Genomic DNA, 20,469 nt, shown 5'->3' on the forward strand with positions numbered 1-20,469 from the left:
TTAGTTACAGAACAGATCATTTTCTTATTGAGTGTAGTTCTCTAAGTCATACCACTCTCTAGCACCGTGCTAGCTTTCTTAATTATTTACATTAATGTACCAGTATCATTACCTATCTTCTATTACCTCATTTAGATTATATCTTCCACACAGGGCAGGAACATGTGCATTCCAGTAAGCTAAGAACAGTATTTAAAAGTCTTTCAATGGGATAATACAGGAAAAGATGTACACATTGAATTTTAGGATAAAACCTTACATCATACTTCTAGGCTATATTACATCGACTGTTTAACTACAGTAAACTCTATTAGTATTATAGTAGTTTATTGTAATGTGAAAATCAGTTGATATGAGACTTGAAAACCAGACATTCAAAATCTTTCTAGAAAATAAAAGAAGAGCTTCAGATAATGAAGATATTCTTAAGAACAGACTATAAGGTATGTGTTCTTCTAATACATAATGTACGAAAACAAGGGTAGCTTTTTGTCTAAAAAAATCCGCTCTGAGACAGTTTACTTGTAGTTTGTCCTATGAGGAATGGGATTTCCATTATGAAGTCGAAAGCAAAGCTAAGAAAGTTTGCATAGTAACATACATCTCTTGGCTTTGTTTGATATAAATAATAATAATAAACCATATATTACCGTATTTCCTGGCGTATAAGATGGTCGTATAAGACGACCCCCAACTTTTACAATGATAATATAGAATTTTGGATATACTCACCCAGAGATTGCATTAATGCCTCCACAAGTGTATGACGCATGTAGAAGCAGTTTTACTCTTAGAAAATAACCTGATGGGTATCAATTCGCATCTCAAATCTGTTTGGGCAGGGAGCTGCAGCCTCTTCATGCCATTGCTGTAGCTCCTGGCCCGATAATAGATTATGTGATCGGTTCTCAGTACAGGCTGAGGCAGAGGAACAGGCAGCCTTCACTCAGAGGATAGAGGCATCGGCACTCGGCAGCATTGAGCTGAGGGAGAAGCTTCCTGCTCTGTGCTACCGCAGCTCCTCCCCTGCCGGTGTATCTGCTAAACTCTGCTACATCAGTCGGACCTGGAGAGGGAGGGCAGGAGAGCGCATGTGAGCCGGGACCAGCTACTACTTAGCCCTGCAGGCAGTGCCCTGATCTTCATCAGAAACGCTGTGACAAGTATGTGTGATGTCTGATGTATATGTGAACAATGGGTGTCATTTACTAAGGGCCCGATTTGCGTTTTTGCGACATAATACCCGAATTTTCCGTTTTGCGTCGATTTTCCCTTTATTGCCCCAGGATTTCGGCACACGCGATCAGATTGTGGCACATCGGCGCCGGCATGCATGCTATGGAAATCGGGGGGCGTGACCGTAAAAAAATCCTTCATCCAGGATGGCTTGGTGAACTCCAGTGCGTTCTGATGCTCTTCGGTGCAGCAGCGACACCTGTTGGACTTTGGAGGAACTGCATTAGTGAATCCCGGCCGGACCCGAATCCACCGCAGAGAACTCACCGCTGGATCGCGAATGGACTGGGTAAGTAAAACTGCCCCATTGTGTACATGTATAAAGTATTAATGTAGTGTGTGTTTGCTTGTACTGTACTATAGTTTGTCGCACTGTATAATGCCCATCCCCCCTCACACTGTATAATGCCCCCCCTCGCACTGTATAATGCCCATCCCCCCTCGCACTGTATAATGCCCATCCCCCCTCACACTGTATAATGCCCCCCCTCGCACTGTATAATGCCCCCCTGTATTCACATATAAGACTACCCCTCTGTCTCAAAGACCATCAGAGAAGTAGCGCATCCCTCTGGCCCGCCCTTGTATTCTTGCATTCTGTGCCCTTGTATCATATTACTAATGCCTTTGTATATTATTATTGGTACCTCCTTATCTGCTTCTCAATCATGCTCCTGAGGACTGCAGTAACAAGTTGAGGGGGCAATGCAGCGGCAAGGTGCACCATAAGTATACTGACAGCGCTGTGCCCAGTAAAACACGCCACTTTCACATGTCCTGCCCTCCCTTTTACCCTATTAACCCTTTCCCGCCAAGATCCTTTTTTGATTTTGTGTTTTCATTTTTTTAGTTCCCACATTTAAAAATCAATAATTTTTAATTTTTCCATGCTCTGTGAGGGCTTGTTTTCTGTGCAACAAATTGCACTTTGCAGTGACAGTATTTAATATTCCATGCCGTGTACTGGGAAGCAGTAAAAAAATTCCAAGTGCAGTGGAATTGGTGAAAAAAGCAATTGCGCCATTTTCTTGTGGGCTTGTTTTTTTATGACTTTCAATGTTTTAACTCCTGTGAAACACCTTAAGGGTAAACAAACTTCTTAAAAGTGGTTTTACATACATTGAGGGGTGCAGTTCCTGAAATGGAATCATTTTTGGGGTCTTGCTTTTGTTTAGTCCTCTGAAAGTCACATGAAAGCTGAGCAGGTCCCTAAATTGTAAGTTTTGGCAATTTTCGTGAACAATCGCAACCACAGTTCTAAGCCCCAGAACATCAGATAAAACAAGAGGCATAAAAATACCATGGGAATATAAAGCAGACATTTGTCAAATGTTAGTTAAGAAGTTATTTAGTTGATATGACCATCTGCCTGGAAAGCGGAAAGTTTAGAGCTTTGAAAATGGAGAATTTTTCAAAAATTTTGCCAAATATCGGTATTTTTTACAACTTAACTCAAAAGATAGCAACTAGCACTGTACAGGTTAAATGTGCACAAAAACTATCTCAAAATTACCTGGACATGTAAAACTGCTGCTGGACATTTATCATGGGAGGCTACTGCTCAAAATTTATTAGGGGAGGCTGCTGCTTGACATTCATTATCCCCTTTTTCGATTTTACATTTTCATTTTTGACTCCCCATCTTCAAAAATCCTTTTAAATTTTTCCATGTAAAGAGTCGTATGAGGGCTTGTTTTCTGCGTAATGAATTGCACATCTTAGGTCAGTATGATCACAGGGATATCAGCTTTATATAGGTTTAATAATGTTTTCATACATTTACAAAAATTAAATCCTCCTGTAAAAAAAAATTCTTTATCTTGCCAACTTCTGGCGCTAATAACTTTTTCATACTTCAGTGTACGGAGCTGTGGGTGGTGTCTTTTTTGCCATTTTGAGGTCTGTACGGCCTTTTGATCACTTTTTATAAAATTGTTTATATTTTGCAAAATGGCAAAAAAGTGTCATTTTTTACTTTGGGCACTATTTTTCGTGATGGGTTTTAATGCCAGGAAAAAACATTTTCATATTTTGATAGATACCTAACATATTTTAAGAGAATACCAAACATGTTTATGATTTTTACTGTTTCTTTTTATTTATATAAGTTCTAGGGAAAAGGGGGATTTTAATTTTTAGGGTTTTTTATCATTTATTTTTGTTTACTTTTTAATTTTTTTTTTACAATTTTTTAGAATATTTTTGTGGCTCTAGTAGGCTAGCAAAATGGGTCCTCTCTCCTCCCTTATCAAGTTGCTGAATCTGGATAGCATGTAAGCCAAACACAAAACATTTTTGGTTTGAAACTGCTTTTATACACAAATCTCTTAAAACAATAGGAACAGTATCATAGTATTAAAGGCTGGAAAAAGATGCATCAAGTCCAACCTTTTAGAATGAAACAAATGTTTTTTTCTGGTCTGACCAGGGATTTGTATAAGGGCAAAACTAAATACTAATCATGAGAATCTATCCCTCTCTTGATACATCCCATAGTTTTCTTTGCTTTAGCAACAGATGTCTAACTCAGGTCACTAAAATAAAAGTTACCATCCACTAATATCCCCAAGTTTTTTCAGCTGCAGTTTTACCAAGTAATTGACTGTTTCGAACATATTTGTACTTTTTGTTTCCATGGCCAAAGTGCATCTGGTGCCCAGCTGCAGCGTGTCTTACCACACCTCGCTTCAGCGACGTACTGGCTTTCAAGGATGTAAAGGGCCTGCACACCGATAAATGCAGCTGGCCGGCCGCCTTCCTATTTAAATATCCCGCCCATTCCTGTGTCCTCTGCTGGATGTTTGTGCTCTATGCTTCTGAAAAAGCGTTTCCATATTGCCTGTGTGCTTTCTGTTGTGACCTCCGGCTACGTTCCTGACTCTGATCCCATGCTGCCTGTCCTGACCTCCTGTCTGTCCACGACCACGTTTCTGCTCTATGATTCTATACTTTGCCTTGGCCACCACCGCTAGCAATGTTGCGCTTGTGGAGCGACCTGGTGGTATCCCAACGCAGCAAGATCAACCTGCTTTGCGGCGGGCTCTGGTGAGAGCCAGGTGCCACTTAGATTCCACTCCCGGTGTTGGTGTTGGCTTACGTTATCACTCACGGTGGTACAGTGGGTCAACTACCACTCATCCTGACAGTATCATCTGCAAATATTGAAACTTGACTGTGTAAACCAACTACAAGGTCATTAATTAAAATATTAAAAAGAAGGGGGCCCAATACTGACCCCTGTGGCACTCCAGTAGTAACGTCAACCCAATCTGAGAATGTGCCTATAATGACTACCTTCTGTTTTCACTAAGCCAATTGTTTACTCAAATAGAAAGATTTCCCACAACCTCCCCTAGGTCCAGTCTGGAACTTACCTCTACATTGAAGCCAATCAGATTAGTTTGACAGGATTGATCCCTCATAAACCCATGCTGATGCTGGGTTATAAGTAGAGATGAGCGAACACACTCGTCCGAGCTTGATGCTCATTCGAGCATTAGCGTACTCGTAACTGCTCGTTGCTCGGACGAATACTTCGCCAGCTCGAGAAAATGGCATCTCCCGCCGTTTTGATTTTTGGCGGCCAGAAAGAGAACCAATCACAAGCCAAGAGACTCTGCACTCCACCCAGCATGACATGGTACCCTTACACGTCGATAGCAGTGGTTGACTGGCCTGATCAGGTGACCCTGGAATAGACTAGCCCCTGCCCGCGCTGCTCGCATCATTCTCTGTCTGGATGCCGTTAGGGAGAGAGCTGCTGCTGCTGCAGGGAGGGCATTAGGGTGTTATATTAGCTTACTGTTAGGCAGGAGTGAGTCTACAAGAACCCAACAGCCCTTGTTAGGGCTAGAATAGCGTTATATTTTATTTATTTTTTTTGTTTGCTTGTGGCTGGGCTTGCTGGCACTAGTAGTGCAGCTAGTACCATATTGTGAGGAATTTGCACGGAGACTTGGGAACGTTCTATTTAGCTCTTAGTGACACACATATCCATCTCAAACACCTAAGTGGGACAATTTATTAGGGGTTTGATTGAATTAGGCACAGTCTGACGATTTTTACATTTTTTTTTTCAAAACTTAAAGTGACTTAAAATCCAGTTGTGTGCTGTCAGTGTAGGTTAGAAACTAGGCATACAAGAACCCAACCGACTTTCTTAGGCCTACAATAGCGTTATATATATATATTTTGTTGATTTGCTTGTGGCTGGCCTTGCTGGCACTAGTAGTGCAGCTAGTACCATATTGTGAGGAATTTGCAGGGAGACTTGCGTACGTTATATTTAGCTCTTAGTGACACACACATCTCAAACACCTAAGTGGGACAATTTATTAGGGGTTTGATTGAATTAGGCACAGTCTGACGATTTTTTTTTTTCAAAACTTAAAGTGACTTCAAATCCAGTTGTTGTGTGCTGTTAGAAACTAGGCATACAGGAACCCAACCGACTTTCTTAGGCCTACAATAGCATTATATTTTGTTGATTTGCTTGTGGCTGGCCTTGCTGGCACTAGTAGTGCAGCTAGTACCATATTGTGAGGAATTTGCAGAGGGACTTGGGAACATTCTATTTACCTCTTAGTGACACACACATCTAAAACACCTAAGTGGGACAATTTATTAGGGGTTTGATAGAATAGAAACTAGCCATAGCAATAGGATAGCATCGTTTTGTAAAAAAAAGTCTGTGGGTAATGCTGACATTGTTGACGTAGTGGAAGAAGTGTGTAAAGAAGTGTTGGACGATGAGGAGACATGGTTGTCAGACAGTGGTGAAGTTGTTGTCAGGGCAGGAAGTTCGAGGGGGGAGCAGACTGAGGGATCGGAGGATGATGGGGTGACAGACCCAAGCTGGGTTGGTAGGACGGGTAAAACACAGTGCTTCTGAGATGGAGGAGAGTCCTCGACGAGAACAGGTTGGAAAAGGCAGTGGTGGGGCAGGGCCAGAGCTGGTGCATCAGTGCCAAATGTTTAACGTAGTGAAGCTCCCGTGGCGAGGGCTAGATTTTTGGAAGTCTGGAGGTTCTTTAAAGAAACACCGGATGACCGACGGACTGTGGTGTGCAACCTGTGCCACACCAGGATCAGCAGGGGTTCCACCACTACCAGCTTAACCACCACCAGTATGAGCAGGCATATAAATGCTTAACACCCGACTCAATGGAACCAAGGCGGTTCACCTCCGGCCGGGCACACCACTGCTCTTTCCCCTGTGGCCTTTGGCTGCCTATGCTAGTCAGCCCCCTGCCCAGGACCCCGGCCCAAAGACCTCCCGTGCGAAAACCACACCTTCGCCTCCACGATCCTCCACAGCATCCACCAATGTCTCCATGCACAGCGTTCAGCTCTCCATACCCCAGACGCTGGAGCGCAAGAGGAAGTACAGTGCAACCCACCCACACGCCCAAGCCCTCAACGTCCACATCTCCAAACTACTTAGTCTGGAGATGCTGCCCTATAGGCTGGTAGAGACCGAGGCCTTTTGCAACCTCATGGCGGCGGCTGCCTCTCGGTATTTGGTCGCCAGCCGCCACTACTTTTCCCGATGTGCCGTCCCAGCCCTGCACCAGCACGTGTCAGACAACATCATCCGTGCCCTGACCAACACCGTTTCTGACAAGGTCCACCTGACCACGGACACGTGGATGAGTGCTGCTGAGCAGGGCCACTATATATCGCTGACGGCACATTGGGTTAACTTGGTGGAGGCTGGGACCGAGTCTGACCCTGCGGCTGGTCATATACTGCCAACGCCGAGGATTGCGGGGCCTACCTCGGTCCAGGTCTCTCAGGCCTACTATGCCTCCTGTTAACCATGTTATCCAGAGTTTACCAGCAGCGATTGTAGACTGCCGGATGTCAACTTCCACCAGAACTGGTAGTCAGGTCTGTCAGCTTCCTCAAGTCTATAATGAGGACTGGACGTGGATGTCTGATATCTGTCAGGTGCTGAGTAACTTTGAGGAGTCAACACAGATGGTCAGTGTCGATGCCGCCATCATCAGCCTCACCATCCCACTGCTTGGCCTGTTGAAAAACTCTCTGGCCAGCATGAAGTCAGAAGCTTTGCGCTCGTCACAAGAGACGGGGGAAGAAGATTCCCTTGTTGATAGCCAAAGCACCCTCAGGTCTGTTTCTCAGCGCATATCGGAGGAGGTGGAGGAGGATGAGGAGGAAGAGGAGGAGAATGTTGGCGAGACAGAAGAGGGGAGCATTGCTCAGACCTTCACTGTTCAGCGTGTATGGGCAGAAGAAGAGGAGTTGGAGGAGGAGGAGATGGACAGTCAGGTCATGAGGGGAGTGAATTCTTGCGAGTTGGGACTCTGGCGCATATGGCAGATTTCATGCTAGGCTGCCTATCCCGTGACCCTCATGTTCAAAGAATTTATTCCAGCACCGATTACTGGGTATTCACTCTCCTGGACCCACGGTACAAGCAAAATCTTTACACTCTCATCCCTGGAGAGGAAAGGAGTGTGAGAATGCATGAATACCAGCAGGCCCTGGTGCACAAGCTGAAACAGTATTTCCCTTCTGACAGCGCTAGCGGCAGAGGGCGTACTTCTGCAGGACAAGTAGCGAGGGAGAGTAGGCAGCTTGTCCAGCACTGGCAGCAGTACGCTTTACAAGGCCTTTGCCAGTTTTATGTCACCCCAGCAAGACACTGTCACCTGTCCCCAGTCTCGGCAGAGTAGGGCTGATCTTTACAGAAAGATGGTGAGGGAGTACGTAGCTGACCATACCATCATCCTAAATGATCACACAGCTCCCTACAACTACTGGGTTTCAAAGCTGGACATGTGGCACGAACTGGCGCTGTACATCTTGGAGGTTCTTACCTGCCCTGCCGCTGTTGTCTGAGCGGGTTTTCAGTACAGCTGGTAGCATAATCACTGATAAGCGTACACGCCTGTCGACTGACAGGCTGACGCTTATCAAGATGAATAAAGCCTGGATTTCTCAGGATTTCCATTCTCCACCAGGTGAAAGAAGCTCAACCTGAATAATGTATGCACTCCTCCTCCTAATTTTCCTCCTTCTCCTCCTCTTTGTACACTAAAGCAGAGGAAACTGGCTATTTTTTGCCAGGGCCAACTGGCTCTAGCTATAGTACTCTATGTATTTAATTTTTCTGGAGGGCCACCTACCCGGTCCTCTGTTTTAAACAATTTTTTGGACTGCCACATACAGGCACTATCCAAATTTAATTGTCTCCATAGCAGCCTCCACACGTCATCTTTATAGCTGCCTCCACACGTTGTGTCCATTGCTACCTCCATAGCTGTCTCCCAAAGTCGTCCATATAGCTGCCTCCATACATCGTCCCCTTAGCAAACGAGCTGTGTCAGGCAGAATTTGGGGTTGTTTTCAAGGCTTCCACATCAAACTTGTTAATTTTGTCGCCACCCTGCTGTGTTAGCCACAAAATATACTGGCAAACTTTTATCATTTACCGATATTATTTCAGCGCTTCTTGCGCATCTGTTTACATTCCCCTCACCCGCCATAACCCAAACTTATAAGAACACTACTACACTTGATCTTATACAAAAGGTTCTTAGAAGTGCTGTTTGGGGAGGAGCCGAGAGACCGGGGCTTGGACAGGCGAAAGCTCGCCTGGCAGCGGACCGCCAGCTCCATCCCAAGATCCAACTAACATAGTTTTAACTGCAGCACCTTTAATCTACTACTACTTTACTGCCTCCATACATCGTCCCCTTATCAACCGAGCTGTGGCAGGCAGAATTTTTGGGTGTTTCACCAGATACATAATGGAACTCGGCCCATCTGTCGCCGCCATGCTGGAGACCTGAAGTTGCAATCATAGCAGCGCAATATGGATGCACCATACTGTCGCTCTTAATCATGGAACCATTTACGAAAAAACAATCAAAAATAGAACCGCTATGCTATTCCATTATTCCTAGGTGAAATATTCAAACGACCCCACCTGCTTTGAAAATGATAATTTTTTCAAAGTAAACGCTTCTGGCACCCAGGCCCATTTTGGGTGGGGAGAAGCCGAGAGACAGGGGCTTGGACAGGCGAAAGCTCGCCTGGCAGCGGACCGCCAGCTCCATCCCAAGATTAGGCAGCCTCAGAGGCATCCATGCATGCTGCCCCTGCTGCTTCCTGTCCATTTTGCCTCCACAGCGTCCACCAATGTCTCCATGCGCAACTTTCAACTCTCTATACCCCAGACGCTGGAGCACGAGAGGATATACAGCACATCATCCCCTTATCAACCGAGCTGTGTCAGGCAGAATTCTCAGGTGTTTCACCAGATACATAATGGAACTCGGCCCATCTGTCGCCGCCATGCTGGAGACCTGAAGTTGCAATCATAGCAGCAATATGGATGCGCCATACTGTCACTCTTAATCATGGAAGTCGTCTCCATAGCTGCCTCCACATGTCGTCCCCTTATCAAACGAGCTGTGTCAGGCTCATTTTTCGGGTGTTTCACCAGATACGTTACGGAACTTGGTCACTATGTCTTTACCATGCTGTGTTATCGACTAAATACACCGTCAACCTTTTGTTGACATAGGAAATCATTTCAGCGCTTCTTGCTCACCTCCTTTGGTTCCTCTCTGCAACCCATTGGTTTGAAGCCTGAGTCCATTTAGGGTATGTCGCCATGACACTCTCTAGCCTGCCGCTGCTGCCGCTGCCGCTGCATGCCAATTATTGGATGTTTTAGATGCTATTTAGCCTCATTCGGTCACTCTGTCATGGCCATGCTGTTGCCCATAATTTTGTAGGGTCAGAATTTGGCGTCAATAACACGAAATCATGGATCCATCCTGCCTTGTATCAACGGTTCAGGCTGGTGGTGGTGGTGTCATGGTGTGGGAAATATTTTCTTGGCACTCTTTGGGCCCCTTTGTACCAATTGAGCATCGTTGCAATGCCACAGCCTACCTGAGTATTGTTGCTGACCATGTCCATCCCTTTATGACCACAATGTACCCCACATCAGACTAGTTTCTTGAACATGACAATGAGTTCACTGTACTCAAATGGCCTCCACAGTCACCAGATCTCAATCCAATAGAGCATCTTTGGGATGTGGTGGAACGGGAGATTCGCATCATGGATGTGCAGCTGACAAATCTGCGGCAACTGTGTGATGCCATCATGTCAATATGGACCAAAATCTCTGAGGAATGCTTCTAGCACCTTGTTGAATCTATGCCATGAAGAATTGAGGCAGTTCTGAAGGCAAAAGGGGGTCCAACCTGTTACTAGCATGGTGTGCCTAATAAAGTGGCCGGTGAGTGTATAATGTTTAATGAAAGAGGGTTATGGGGCCCTTTTAATACCTTAAAAAGATAAAGAAAGAAACTCAGCTATGCGTTATAACAACAGAATTGGGGGAATTGCGGGGATTTATCACCACTTTGGTTTCTTTTGCTACTATGTGAGATTTTTTCATCTCAGTTAAGACAAAAAGATCTTAAAAAGTAGTAGAAGAAAACAAAGTGCTGATATCCACTCTTTGTAACCCAACAAATACTCTTACTAGATACTAACATAGTAATTTATGCAATACTTTTAACACTAATCGGTTCAAAAACTTCCTGTTTGATACTGGAAAATATTCAATAAATTGTTTTAGAATGATCTCCAGGTAGTTCTTGTATATCTAATGGTTTGTTTTATTTTTCAGGGCAACAAACACTTTACAGTCATTTATATAACAAATTACATGTGAGGTCTACCGATAGAAGACATCAAGTGACTTGTCCACCTATAGGCCCTAGATTATTTGCAAAACCATTTCACAGCATTAACAGCTATACCTCACCCTACTTTCATTCTCAAAATGGTTTTCATACAATACATTCTGAAAACAGCCCAGTAAAACCAAGAATTGTGACAGTGGTTAAACCGGGAAGTCATCCTCTGAGGAAAATCACCTTACTTCTTAACCGGAGGTCTGTCCAGACATTTGAGCAACTTATTGCTGATATATCTGAAGGACTTGGACTCCCAAGGTGGAAAAATGACCGTGTGAGAAAACTTTATAACCTGAAAGGAAAGGAAATCCGCAGTGTGTCTGATTTCTTTCATGGCGATGATGCTTTTATTGCACTAGGTAGGGAACAACTCACACTGAAGAGCATTGAAATAGTTTTTAATGAACTTTATCCTGACAGATCTTTTAAAGCAAACAAAGATCATTATGAAAAACTGAGATGCAAGATTAATGACAATGGGTTAAATATTGATAGTGGATATGAAGACACAGATACAACACACAAATTGGACAAAACTATATCTTCAACATTAGCTAACAAAATTGATGACAAAATCCATGGCAGGTGTAGAGCAGAAGAATCCAAGCGGACTAAAAAACATGACAAAATTAAAAGTGATGAAGAGCATTTACCAAAAGTAATGAAAAAACTTGAAATATGCCATAGCAAACCAAATAAATTGCTGACCACAAGTTTGGATTGTACGATGAATTGTGAGCACTGTAAAATACATAAATGTAAGAAACGATTGAACAGTGACTTTGATCACGATATGTTAGAAGATATGACTATGATTGAAAGGTATAGGAAACATCCAATAAGTAAATATAAACCAGAGAAAGCAAAACCAAAGTGTATAACTTGTCACAGAAGAAATAGAAAAATGGATATCGAAGTAGAGGAAAGAGTAGACAGTGACATAGATCTCAACCAGAATTTAAACTGGCCTTCTTACAGACTACAAAGACAGAGCAATGACATGGAAACAAAGAACAAATGTCACATAGACAGAAAGAAAGGCTATAGTGAGCACCCTGACTACTACCCAGTAAAATCCAGTAAACGACTAATAGAAGATTTCCTGGAAGATCCAAAGGACAATGTGCACATAAACACAGACAAAACAGTAATTGACAATGAATGCAATAGTAAAAAGGAAAGCATGAAAAACACTAACCCTATAGCACAAAAGGCTTTACATGAGCACTCAAGTGTGGACAAGGATAGAGGAATTTTCCAAATTAGCCAATACTCTATCAAGAGCAGGACTGACATAGACAAATACTATGAGATTGGCAGGAGTATTGGAGATGGAAACTTTGCGGTTGTGAAAGAGTGTAGACACAGAAAAACACATCAAGAATTTGCCATGAAGATTATTGATAAATCCAAGCTTGTAGGAAAGGAAGACATTATTGAGAATGAAGTTAGGATAATAAAATTGCTCTCCCACCCTAATATTGTGAAACTTCTGGATGATTTTGAGACTGAAAAGGAGATTTACTTGATAATGGAGTACATAAAAGGAGGTGACTTATTTGATGCAATAACTGAAAGTATTAAGTTTACCGAGCATAATGCTGCCCTCATGTTGACTGACTTGTGCGAAGCTCTTGTGTATATCCACAGTAAAGATATTGTTCATAGGGATCTAAAGCCTGAAAATCTACTGGTAAGTTCTTGGAAGTTTGGTAACAGAACAATGAGAAGACACATTTCAACTGTGTGTATAAAATAAGATATCAACCATTCTCAGAGGTTATCTAGCCATTCACATAGTGATGGGTCATACAGTAAAATGTAGTCATTTTGGCCAGCATCTGTAGTAAAGTTGATATTTGAAGCTGTTGCCGCCTGTTCATCTCTGTTTTTTTTTTAAAATATGTGTGCAGATTTTCCTTAAGGTTTCCTCATGTAACCAATTTACCATATTTCAGTTTCATTAAAGGGAACCTGTCATCAGGGAGCTAATTTTAACTAAAGACAAATTGTATACCCCCATTACAGCTGCATTGCATATATGCCTTTCTGCCTTCACTAAGCATTTGCATTACAATATAATTGTGTGTTATAACTTACCTTGCTTTCTTACAGGATATGCTCCTCACTCCTTAGCTCTCAGCCCCCACCTTTGTGCTTAGTGGCGTAAATAGAGTCACCTAACAGAGCCCCACCCCCCAACCGTAAACAACACTTTGATTGCACTTTGAGACGCAATCCAAAGGCTCCAACTGTGATCACATGCTGATGTAACATTACATTTTCATTGTGTTTGCCAAACGTGATGGAAAAGCAATATTACCTCTACATGTGATCATGATGGAAGCCTTTGCATTGTGTCTCAAAGCGAAATTAAAATACACCTTGTAAACAAGCCTAAGTAAAAAAAATACCTGTTGAAAATGGGGATGTGTGTTAGATATAAGAAAAAAAACCATGTCATAAAACAACATTCATGTGCAGGGGGCCTAAGGGTACATTCACATGTGGCTTTTAACTCATGTGTTTCAAATTGGTCCTATTACTGTATGTGAGCAGGTGCCCACTTGGGGATTTCCTGTTACACTAATGGGATAGTTTAACTATATCCATAAATTCATTTACACATGTACACAAACTGTGACACACACCAATATCAATCTATGCCTATTTTACAAAAAGTAATATAAAAATTGTATAATTTCTGGATTCAGGAAGTGAAGGCTAGCCATTCTGGTTTTACTCCACAACTAATCTGCAAAACACATTACAGAAAAAGTGAGTGGTGGTCATGATAGAAAGGTTTCTATATGCAAACATCATTGAAGTCTCTGAGGACCAAAGTATACCAATAAATGCGCTTAGGTTTGGTTCAAATCACATTTTATGTATGCACTCCTGACGGATACGCTGGGCATATACATTGGCATATTGTGTATAATGTGTATACTGTATGTGTGACTATACTGTATGAGTTTGTATATACTCTGTGTATTAGTGTATAAATGTATATGAGTGCATAAATGTGTGTGTATAAGTGTATATGTATATGGGTGCGAGTATACGAGTGTAGAACATTATGTGTGTGTATATAAGTATATAAAGGTGTGTATATATCAGTGCAGGGGCGTCGCTATGTTAAAAGATCCGGGGAGTTTTTCTCACTCTCATCCCTATTTGTGTTGTCAGGACACAGATAGAGATGAGTAGTGTAGTGGAGCACTGAGCTGTCAGCTCCGTGCAACACTACACAGAACCGGAGATGCGATAATATAACTACATCGCGTCTCCTGCTTGGAGCAGCTTAAGACAGCAGCCGGGAGCAGGAGACGCGATGTGATGACGTCACCGCCGATCGTCCTGCACATGAGACTGAAAGGGTAAGGAGGGAAGACTGGTGAGTATTAGTGTATTTTTTTGTTTTATTATTGGACAGTGTGGGCATAATTATGGACTGGGGGCATTACTGTGTACTGGGACTATTACTTTATAAAGGGGGCATTACTATGGACTGGGGGCATTATTTAATAAAAGGGGCATTGCTGTGGGCTCAGGGCCTTACTCCATAAAGGGGGCATTTCTAGGGACTAGGGGCATTACTTTACAAAGGGCTTCATTACTGTGCACTGGAACATTACTTTATAGACGGGGCATTGCTATGGACTGGAGACATTACTTTATAAAGGGGACATTACTTTAGACTGAGGGCATTATTTTATAAAGGGGTCATTATTATGCACTGGGGGCATTATTTTATAAAGGGGGCATTACTGTGGGCTAGTAGCATTACTTTATAAATTGAGCATTCATGTGGGCTGGGGGCATTACTCCATAAAGGGGGCATAATTGTGAACTGGGGGCATTATTTTATAAAGGGGGCATTTCTATGGACTGGGGGCATTATTTTATAAAGGGAGAATTACTGTGGACTGTGAGCATTACTTTATAAAGGGGGCATTATTTTGGCCTGGTGGCATTACTATATAGAGGGGGCATTACTGTAGACTGTGGATAATAATGTGGGCTGCAGGTAATTACTGTGGGCATTTTTATGTGGCCTGTGGGCATTCATCTGGGCTTTACTGTGGCGTGTGGACTTATTTGGTGTGAAGGCACTATTAGGCAGGGGGCTCCTTTCAGTGGACAATGTTAGGATGGGAGCCTCAATTCGGGAAGGAGAATTATTAGGAAGGTGAAACCAATTGTGGAGGGGGTATTAGTGTAGGGGTCACAGTGAGAGGACATTAGTGGGGTCCACAGGGATTAAGTGTGGATGGCATTATAGCATATCAGGACATATTAATGGAACATTTATTGGGTGGGTGGCACAATTAGGGGACATTATTAAATGCAAATAACACAAGAGAGAGGGGTAATATAATGTATGGGACTACTGGGGGTGGAGGGATTGGAAGGTTATTCATAAAATGTGAGGACCACAATAAGGGTGTATTATAAAGCGTAAGGATCAAAATAGGGACAATATACTAAGTTTAAACCACAATGTGAAGTTTAATGATTGTGGGTCATTACTAAGTGTGGGTGCCAAAATCAGGACAGCATACTGCCACAATATCAGGCTTTATAAAGAATGGGGCCCACACTTGAGGTAGTGGTGGTATTTTAGAGTACAGGAATGAGGGCTTTTTGCCTACAATGGGGAACATTTTACAGTGTTTTACTAGGAAGCATTATTACTGTGTACTGGTAGTATTTTCAGGGGTACTTAAAAATACCATTAAGTACCCCTGTTGGGGGAGCAGCAGCATGACACTGTTAGGAGATCAACATGTAGGGACATAAGATGTGTTTGTGGTAAACCACACAGGTATGACGTGTTGTTGAAAGAGGAGACATGGTGATACTGGGCCTAATGGAAAAGATACAGAACAGGTACAATGCGAGGGCACATCAACTGCATTTACTAGATGGAATAGGTAAGGATTTCGCCTGTGTTTTCTCTAGCTGTATAGGTACAATTGTTTTTGCTGCAAGCACATGTACAGGAGTGGACACTTCAGAAATTATGGTACATATGCATTGGGGCCCGTGCCCCGGATCTTTTGCTACCCTAGCGACGCCCCTGTATCGGTGTATAAATCTGTGTAATTGTATTAACATGTCTGTATAAGGGTACATTCACAAGAACGTATGGGGGACATATATCTGGCCGCAAATTTGCTGTCGGATATACTTTCCTGATAGACTTCTATAACACCTGGGTTCAGTACAGTGAGCACAACGAGTACTCACTGTTTTTAAGCAAAAGAGATCGAGCATGCTTTATGTTTGCCCATAAGAACGGTCATGCAGCTCTATTCTCTATGGAGAGGGGAGGGGTGAGCCGTGATCACCTCTCAAGCACACCAGACGTGTGTCTGCCAGGATATAGCAGTGCGGGCACACGTTTATGTGAATGCAGCCTAAATATATATATATATATCTCTTTTAAGGGGAAGGGGGGCCCCATGCAGAAATCTGCTATGGGGCCCAGCCTCTCCTAGTTATGCCCTTGGTTGTTACCTCCTTCTGACCACTTTACATCTAATATTCCGAAAAAGGCAGGATGAAAAGATGTAGCAATCTGTGTTGTTCCATCCTGCAGTCATGAATGATCACCATATCATAAGGTCTCAGAGACTAAATGTGAGCAATGTGTCTTAAAAGCTCACTGTTCCATGTGTCCTTGGTGCATAACTGAGCAGGTAGATGGTGACTTTATGTAGTCTCCTGGAAAGTTAAAACCCCTGTGCCAAATAGAAATAAATGAGTGTCAATGAGAGTAAGAATCAAATGTTGTAAGCCCACTAACCTCACAACCTCTAGTGTAGTGTTACAGGAAGAGGCTTTTACAATTTGAACAAAATGTAATTAAGAACCTTCAGTTCATGTAAATAAATTTAGCTTAGCACTAATAGATCAGTGTATACGATGTGGATGTTTTTTCATTTAAGCGTAACTGTAAAGCTATAGTGAATTTACCAAGTTATTATATGTGATTTCCCCCTTTGAAAACAAACAGAACGATGCCTACTTTTTGCTGCTCGTCTTTTTCTTTCCAAAGTTATGGCAGTTTCTTTTCTGAATTATTTGACAAAAATCTTTCTCACCAGAGGTGAAGGGGGCGGAGACTAATGTCTGTCAGTCTATGCCCTCAAGCTGAGGCCAGTTAGCTTGCCTACAGATCCCATGATGCCTTGTGTTCTCTCTCAAAGTAATTTAGCAGTAAATCCATTTAGTTTCCCACATGTAAATCCACTGAACACATACCGGATGTATAGGGCGACAGCCTGGCAGCTTCCATCACATGGAGGAGAAGGGAACATGTAATAAGTGGTAGAAATCATAAGTAAACCAATTACATGCAGTCTATAGCCTGTGATGTGAGCACTAAGGGTTAATAGCTTATCTGAGCTGCCATTGACAAGGTGGGGGAGCAGCATAAGGATAGGAGAGACAGCTAAAGTTCTGTAGAATCACAGACTGGAATGGAGGGACTGATAGGGAATAAGAAGATCTTGTACCTCATTATTCTGTGCAGGAGATATCTGCATTCACTGTTCTGTCAAATAGCCTCCACCTCTTTGAGCAGGGAGCAGCAGCTCCTCCCCTCCCATGAAACCATCTGAGAAACTTAGTGTAAACAAACTACAGTCTCATAGGGCTTATCAGCACATGGAGAGGAAGCAGCCATTGCAGCATTGAGGTAATCTGAGGGGGATATCAAAGAAACTACTGAACATAGGTTACAGAAATAATTGGCAAAGTTGTTTTGCTTCCCAAGAGCTATTGATTTGTAAAAAGAAAAACCTTTACAGTTACTCTTTAAATGTTGTCAAAGTTTTGCATTGTGTCCCTATTCTGGTAAAGACAAAAGTAAATGTGGCTCCCCGCCCCGTTCTTGTCACTTTGAGTGTGATGGTGCAAAAATTGCTCCAAACTGGAGGGGATGGTGAGATTTTCGCTTTTTGGTTCTCACAATCTCTGGATCATTGCTGAAAATATTTTCTTTTTTTTTCAGGTCCAAAATAATCCTGATGGATCTTCTACCTTAAAGTTAGCTGATTTTGGACTTGCAATGGTTGTCTCAGAGCCTATATTTACAGTTTGTGGAACTCCGACATATGTAGCCCCAGAAATCCTCTCAGAAAAGGGTATACCTAGTTTGTAACATTGCCTCAGAAAAACAGTTTCTCTTTTAATTTTTTTGTACTATTGCTACCACTACAAAACTAAGATTATCAGTTAGACTTTAATTGAGTACGAGGGTAGTGGGACCACCAACAAATGACCACATTGTGGAAATTATAGTATAGGTATACAGTGATTTTACAGTGTTTAACAGAATTTATTAACATAAGACTGTGAAAATTTAAAAAAATAGTTATTTTACCTCCACAATGTTTAAATACACAAGTTAAAGGGGTTGTCTACTATCAGCAAATAATTAATATGGTTTGTGTAATTAAAATTTATACAATTTTCCATTATACTAGCCAATTAGAGCCATAGAAAGTAGCTAGAGGTGTCAATTTGCCAATCCGGCAATATTTCCAGGTTGCCCAGGATGCACCTGAACCACGGACCTGAACTTAAAGTTCAGGTGCCCTCATCTGTAATTGCTTTGGGTAGTCAGCTATTCCAATAGTTAAGGCAGACGACCACTGTTTGTGGTGCCAGATGAGATCCTGACTTGGCACCAAAACAGTACCATTCATGTACTTTGATTTGCCCTAACTATACAGTATATACTTATTCCTTGGAGGACTTTTATCATTTGCGTCTTTTTAGACCTTTGTTTTTCTTGTTTAATTTGATGGTTTACGTAACTCATTTGATTAATGTTCCCCATTGTTTTGTTTTTGTAAGCAATTTAGTTTTGTTTCTACAGGATATGGCTTAGAAGTTGATATGTGGGCAACTGGAGTTATTCTGTATATTTTGCTCTGTGGATTTCCACCTTTCCGAAGTCCAGAACGCAATCATGAGGAATTATTTGAGACCATACAGTGTGGACAATATGAATTTCTCTCACCTTACTGGGATAATATCTCTGAAGGTAAAATACAGAATACAGTGAAATATATTAGAAGTATTGACATACAGAAATATGAGGGGCTGGAACAGTATTGTCTTTTTGCCAAATCAACCTAACGTTATTTATATACCATAATGAATAAATATATTTGCAGTAGTAAATTACTAATTTTGTACAGATACTTCAAATGTTATTTAGACTTGCTCAAATACGAAAAGATCATAGGCCAGGGGAAGGCTGCCAATAGCTTCCAGATACAAAAGTGTAGTGTTGTTTGTTTCTATTATTTTGATTTTACTATTGCATATCGCCATCTAGTGGTCTATGATATGTTTTCTGTCCTGTTTCAGAAGCAAAAGATTTGATCAGCAGGTTGCTGGTGCTAAGTCCACTGAAGAGATATACTGCCCACTGTGTTCTGCAGCACAAATGGATCAGGTCACATGGAAAAATGAATGATCGGAATCTGCAGAGAGAAGTTACCATGAATATAGAGCGCCATTTCCGTAACAGACGTCAGAAGAAGGACTCACAGAGTGACTTGTAAAAATTATGCTGCAGCTTCAGCAGTAATGTTTTTCTTCTTAATGAGTACCTGTCACCCAGAAATTTGGCACTAGGAGCTGGTTACTAAAGTAAGCAGCTCCTAGTGCTAAAACAAACGCCGCAGTGTTAGAAGGATAGCGTTACCGGAAACCTCCGATAATGCTATCTAACACTGCGGCGAAGTACAATGTAAACGCCGGACTGCTCTCAAAGCGGTTCGGTGTATTCATGAGGGGGTGGTATTGTGGGCTTTAATGTGCAGCGTGAAACCATAGTCTTATAAAACTATAAACAGGAGACAATATAAGAGGTTTTCCAGCTAATAAATGATTATTTTGAGTAGGCATTAAATGCAATGAAATAAGATTAGCTTAGACCTTACAGATTCCTTGCCTCTGTAAATTAGAGAGTTCTTATGTCTATGTTGTACTGCATTTGTCTGATTTCAAACCAAACTTTCAGAAAATGGCTGGGAATGTCTGCTTGGAATGGCAAAGAGGAATTCTCAGCTACATGTGCTTTATGTTTACTTTGAGATCGGAGCAGGAAGTGGAGCACACTGGGAACTTGGTCACTGATGGGATGGCAGAATGCAGGGGTATTGTTGTGTAAAGTAAAATATTAATTGTTGCCCACTGACAATAATTGTATATGGCTACAAATCCCCTTGAAGTTTTCCTGTTACATTACAGTTTATTTATTGTAATTATACAGTTTTTCTGTCATTATACGTTTTCCTGGTCAGATCAGAACTAGAAAATATTGATTACCGGTAGATTGATTTTAAATAAAATCTCAATCTAAAAAAGTTTAATAAATTATATTTTAAAATAAACATGAATAAGCAATATGCAAATAAATCTTGGAATCCCCATAAATTATTTTTGTATATCTGATTTTGAT

The 20,469-nt window shown here is 41.9% G+C and overlaps 1 protein-coding gene across 1 annotated transcript in view; it reads left to right on the forward strand.

Annotated features, from left to right (window-relative positions):
* DCLK3 (doublecortin like kinase 3) overlaps positions 1–19,609 on the forward strand; it is a 45,731-nt gene extending 26,122 nt beyond the window's left edge. Inside the window, exons 2-5 of the mRNA XM_072154813.1 lie at positions 10,913–12,675; positions 18,004–18,136; positions 18,874–19,041; positions 19,371–19,609. Of these exons, the coding sequence (XP_072010914.1) occupies positions 10,913–12,675; positions 18,004–18,136; positions 18,874–19,041; positions 19,371–19,567 (2,261 nt within the window). The 3' untranslated portion in view covers positions 19,568–19,609. The remainder of the gene's footprint in view (positions 1–10,912; positions 12,676–18,003; positions 18,137–18,873; positions 19,042–19,370) is intronic.
* The last annotated feature ends 860 nt before the right edge of the window (positions 19,610–20,469 follow it).

The sequence above is a fragment of the Engystomops pustulosus genome, chromosome 5 (assembly GCF_040894005.1).
Source record: "Engystomops pustulosus chromosome 5, aEngPut4.maternal, whole genome shotgun sequence".
Classification (NCBI taxonomy): domain Eukaryota; kingdom Metazoa; phylum Chordata; class Amphibia; order Anura; family Leptodactylidae; genus Engystomops; species Engystomops pustulosus.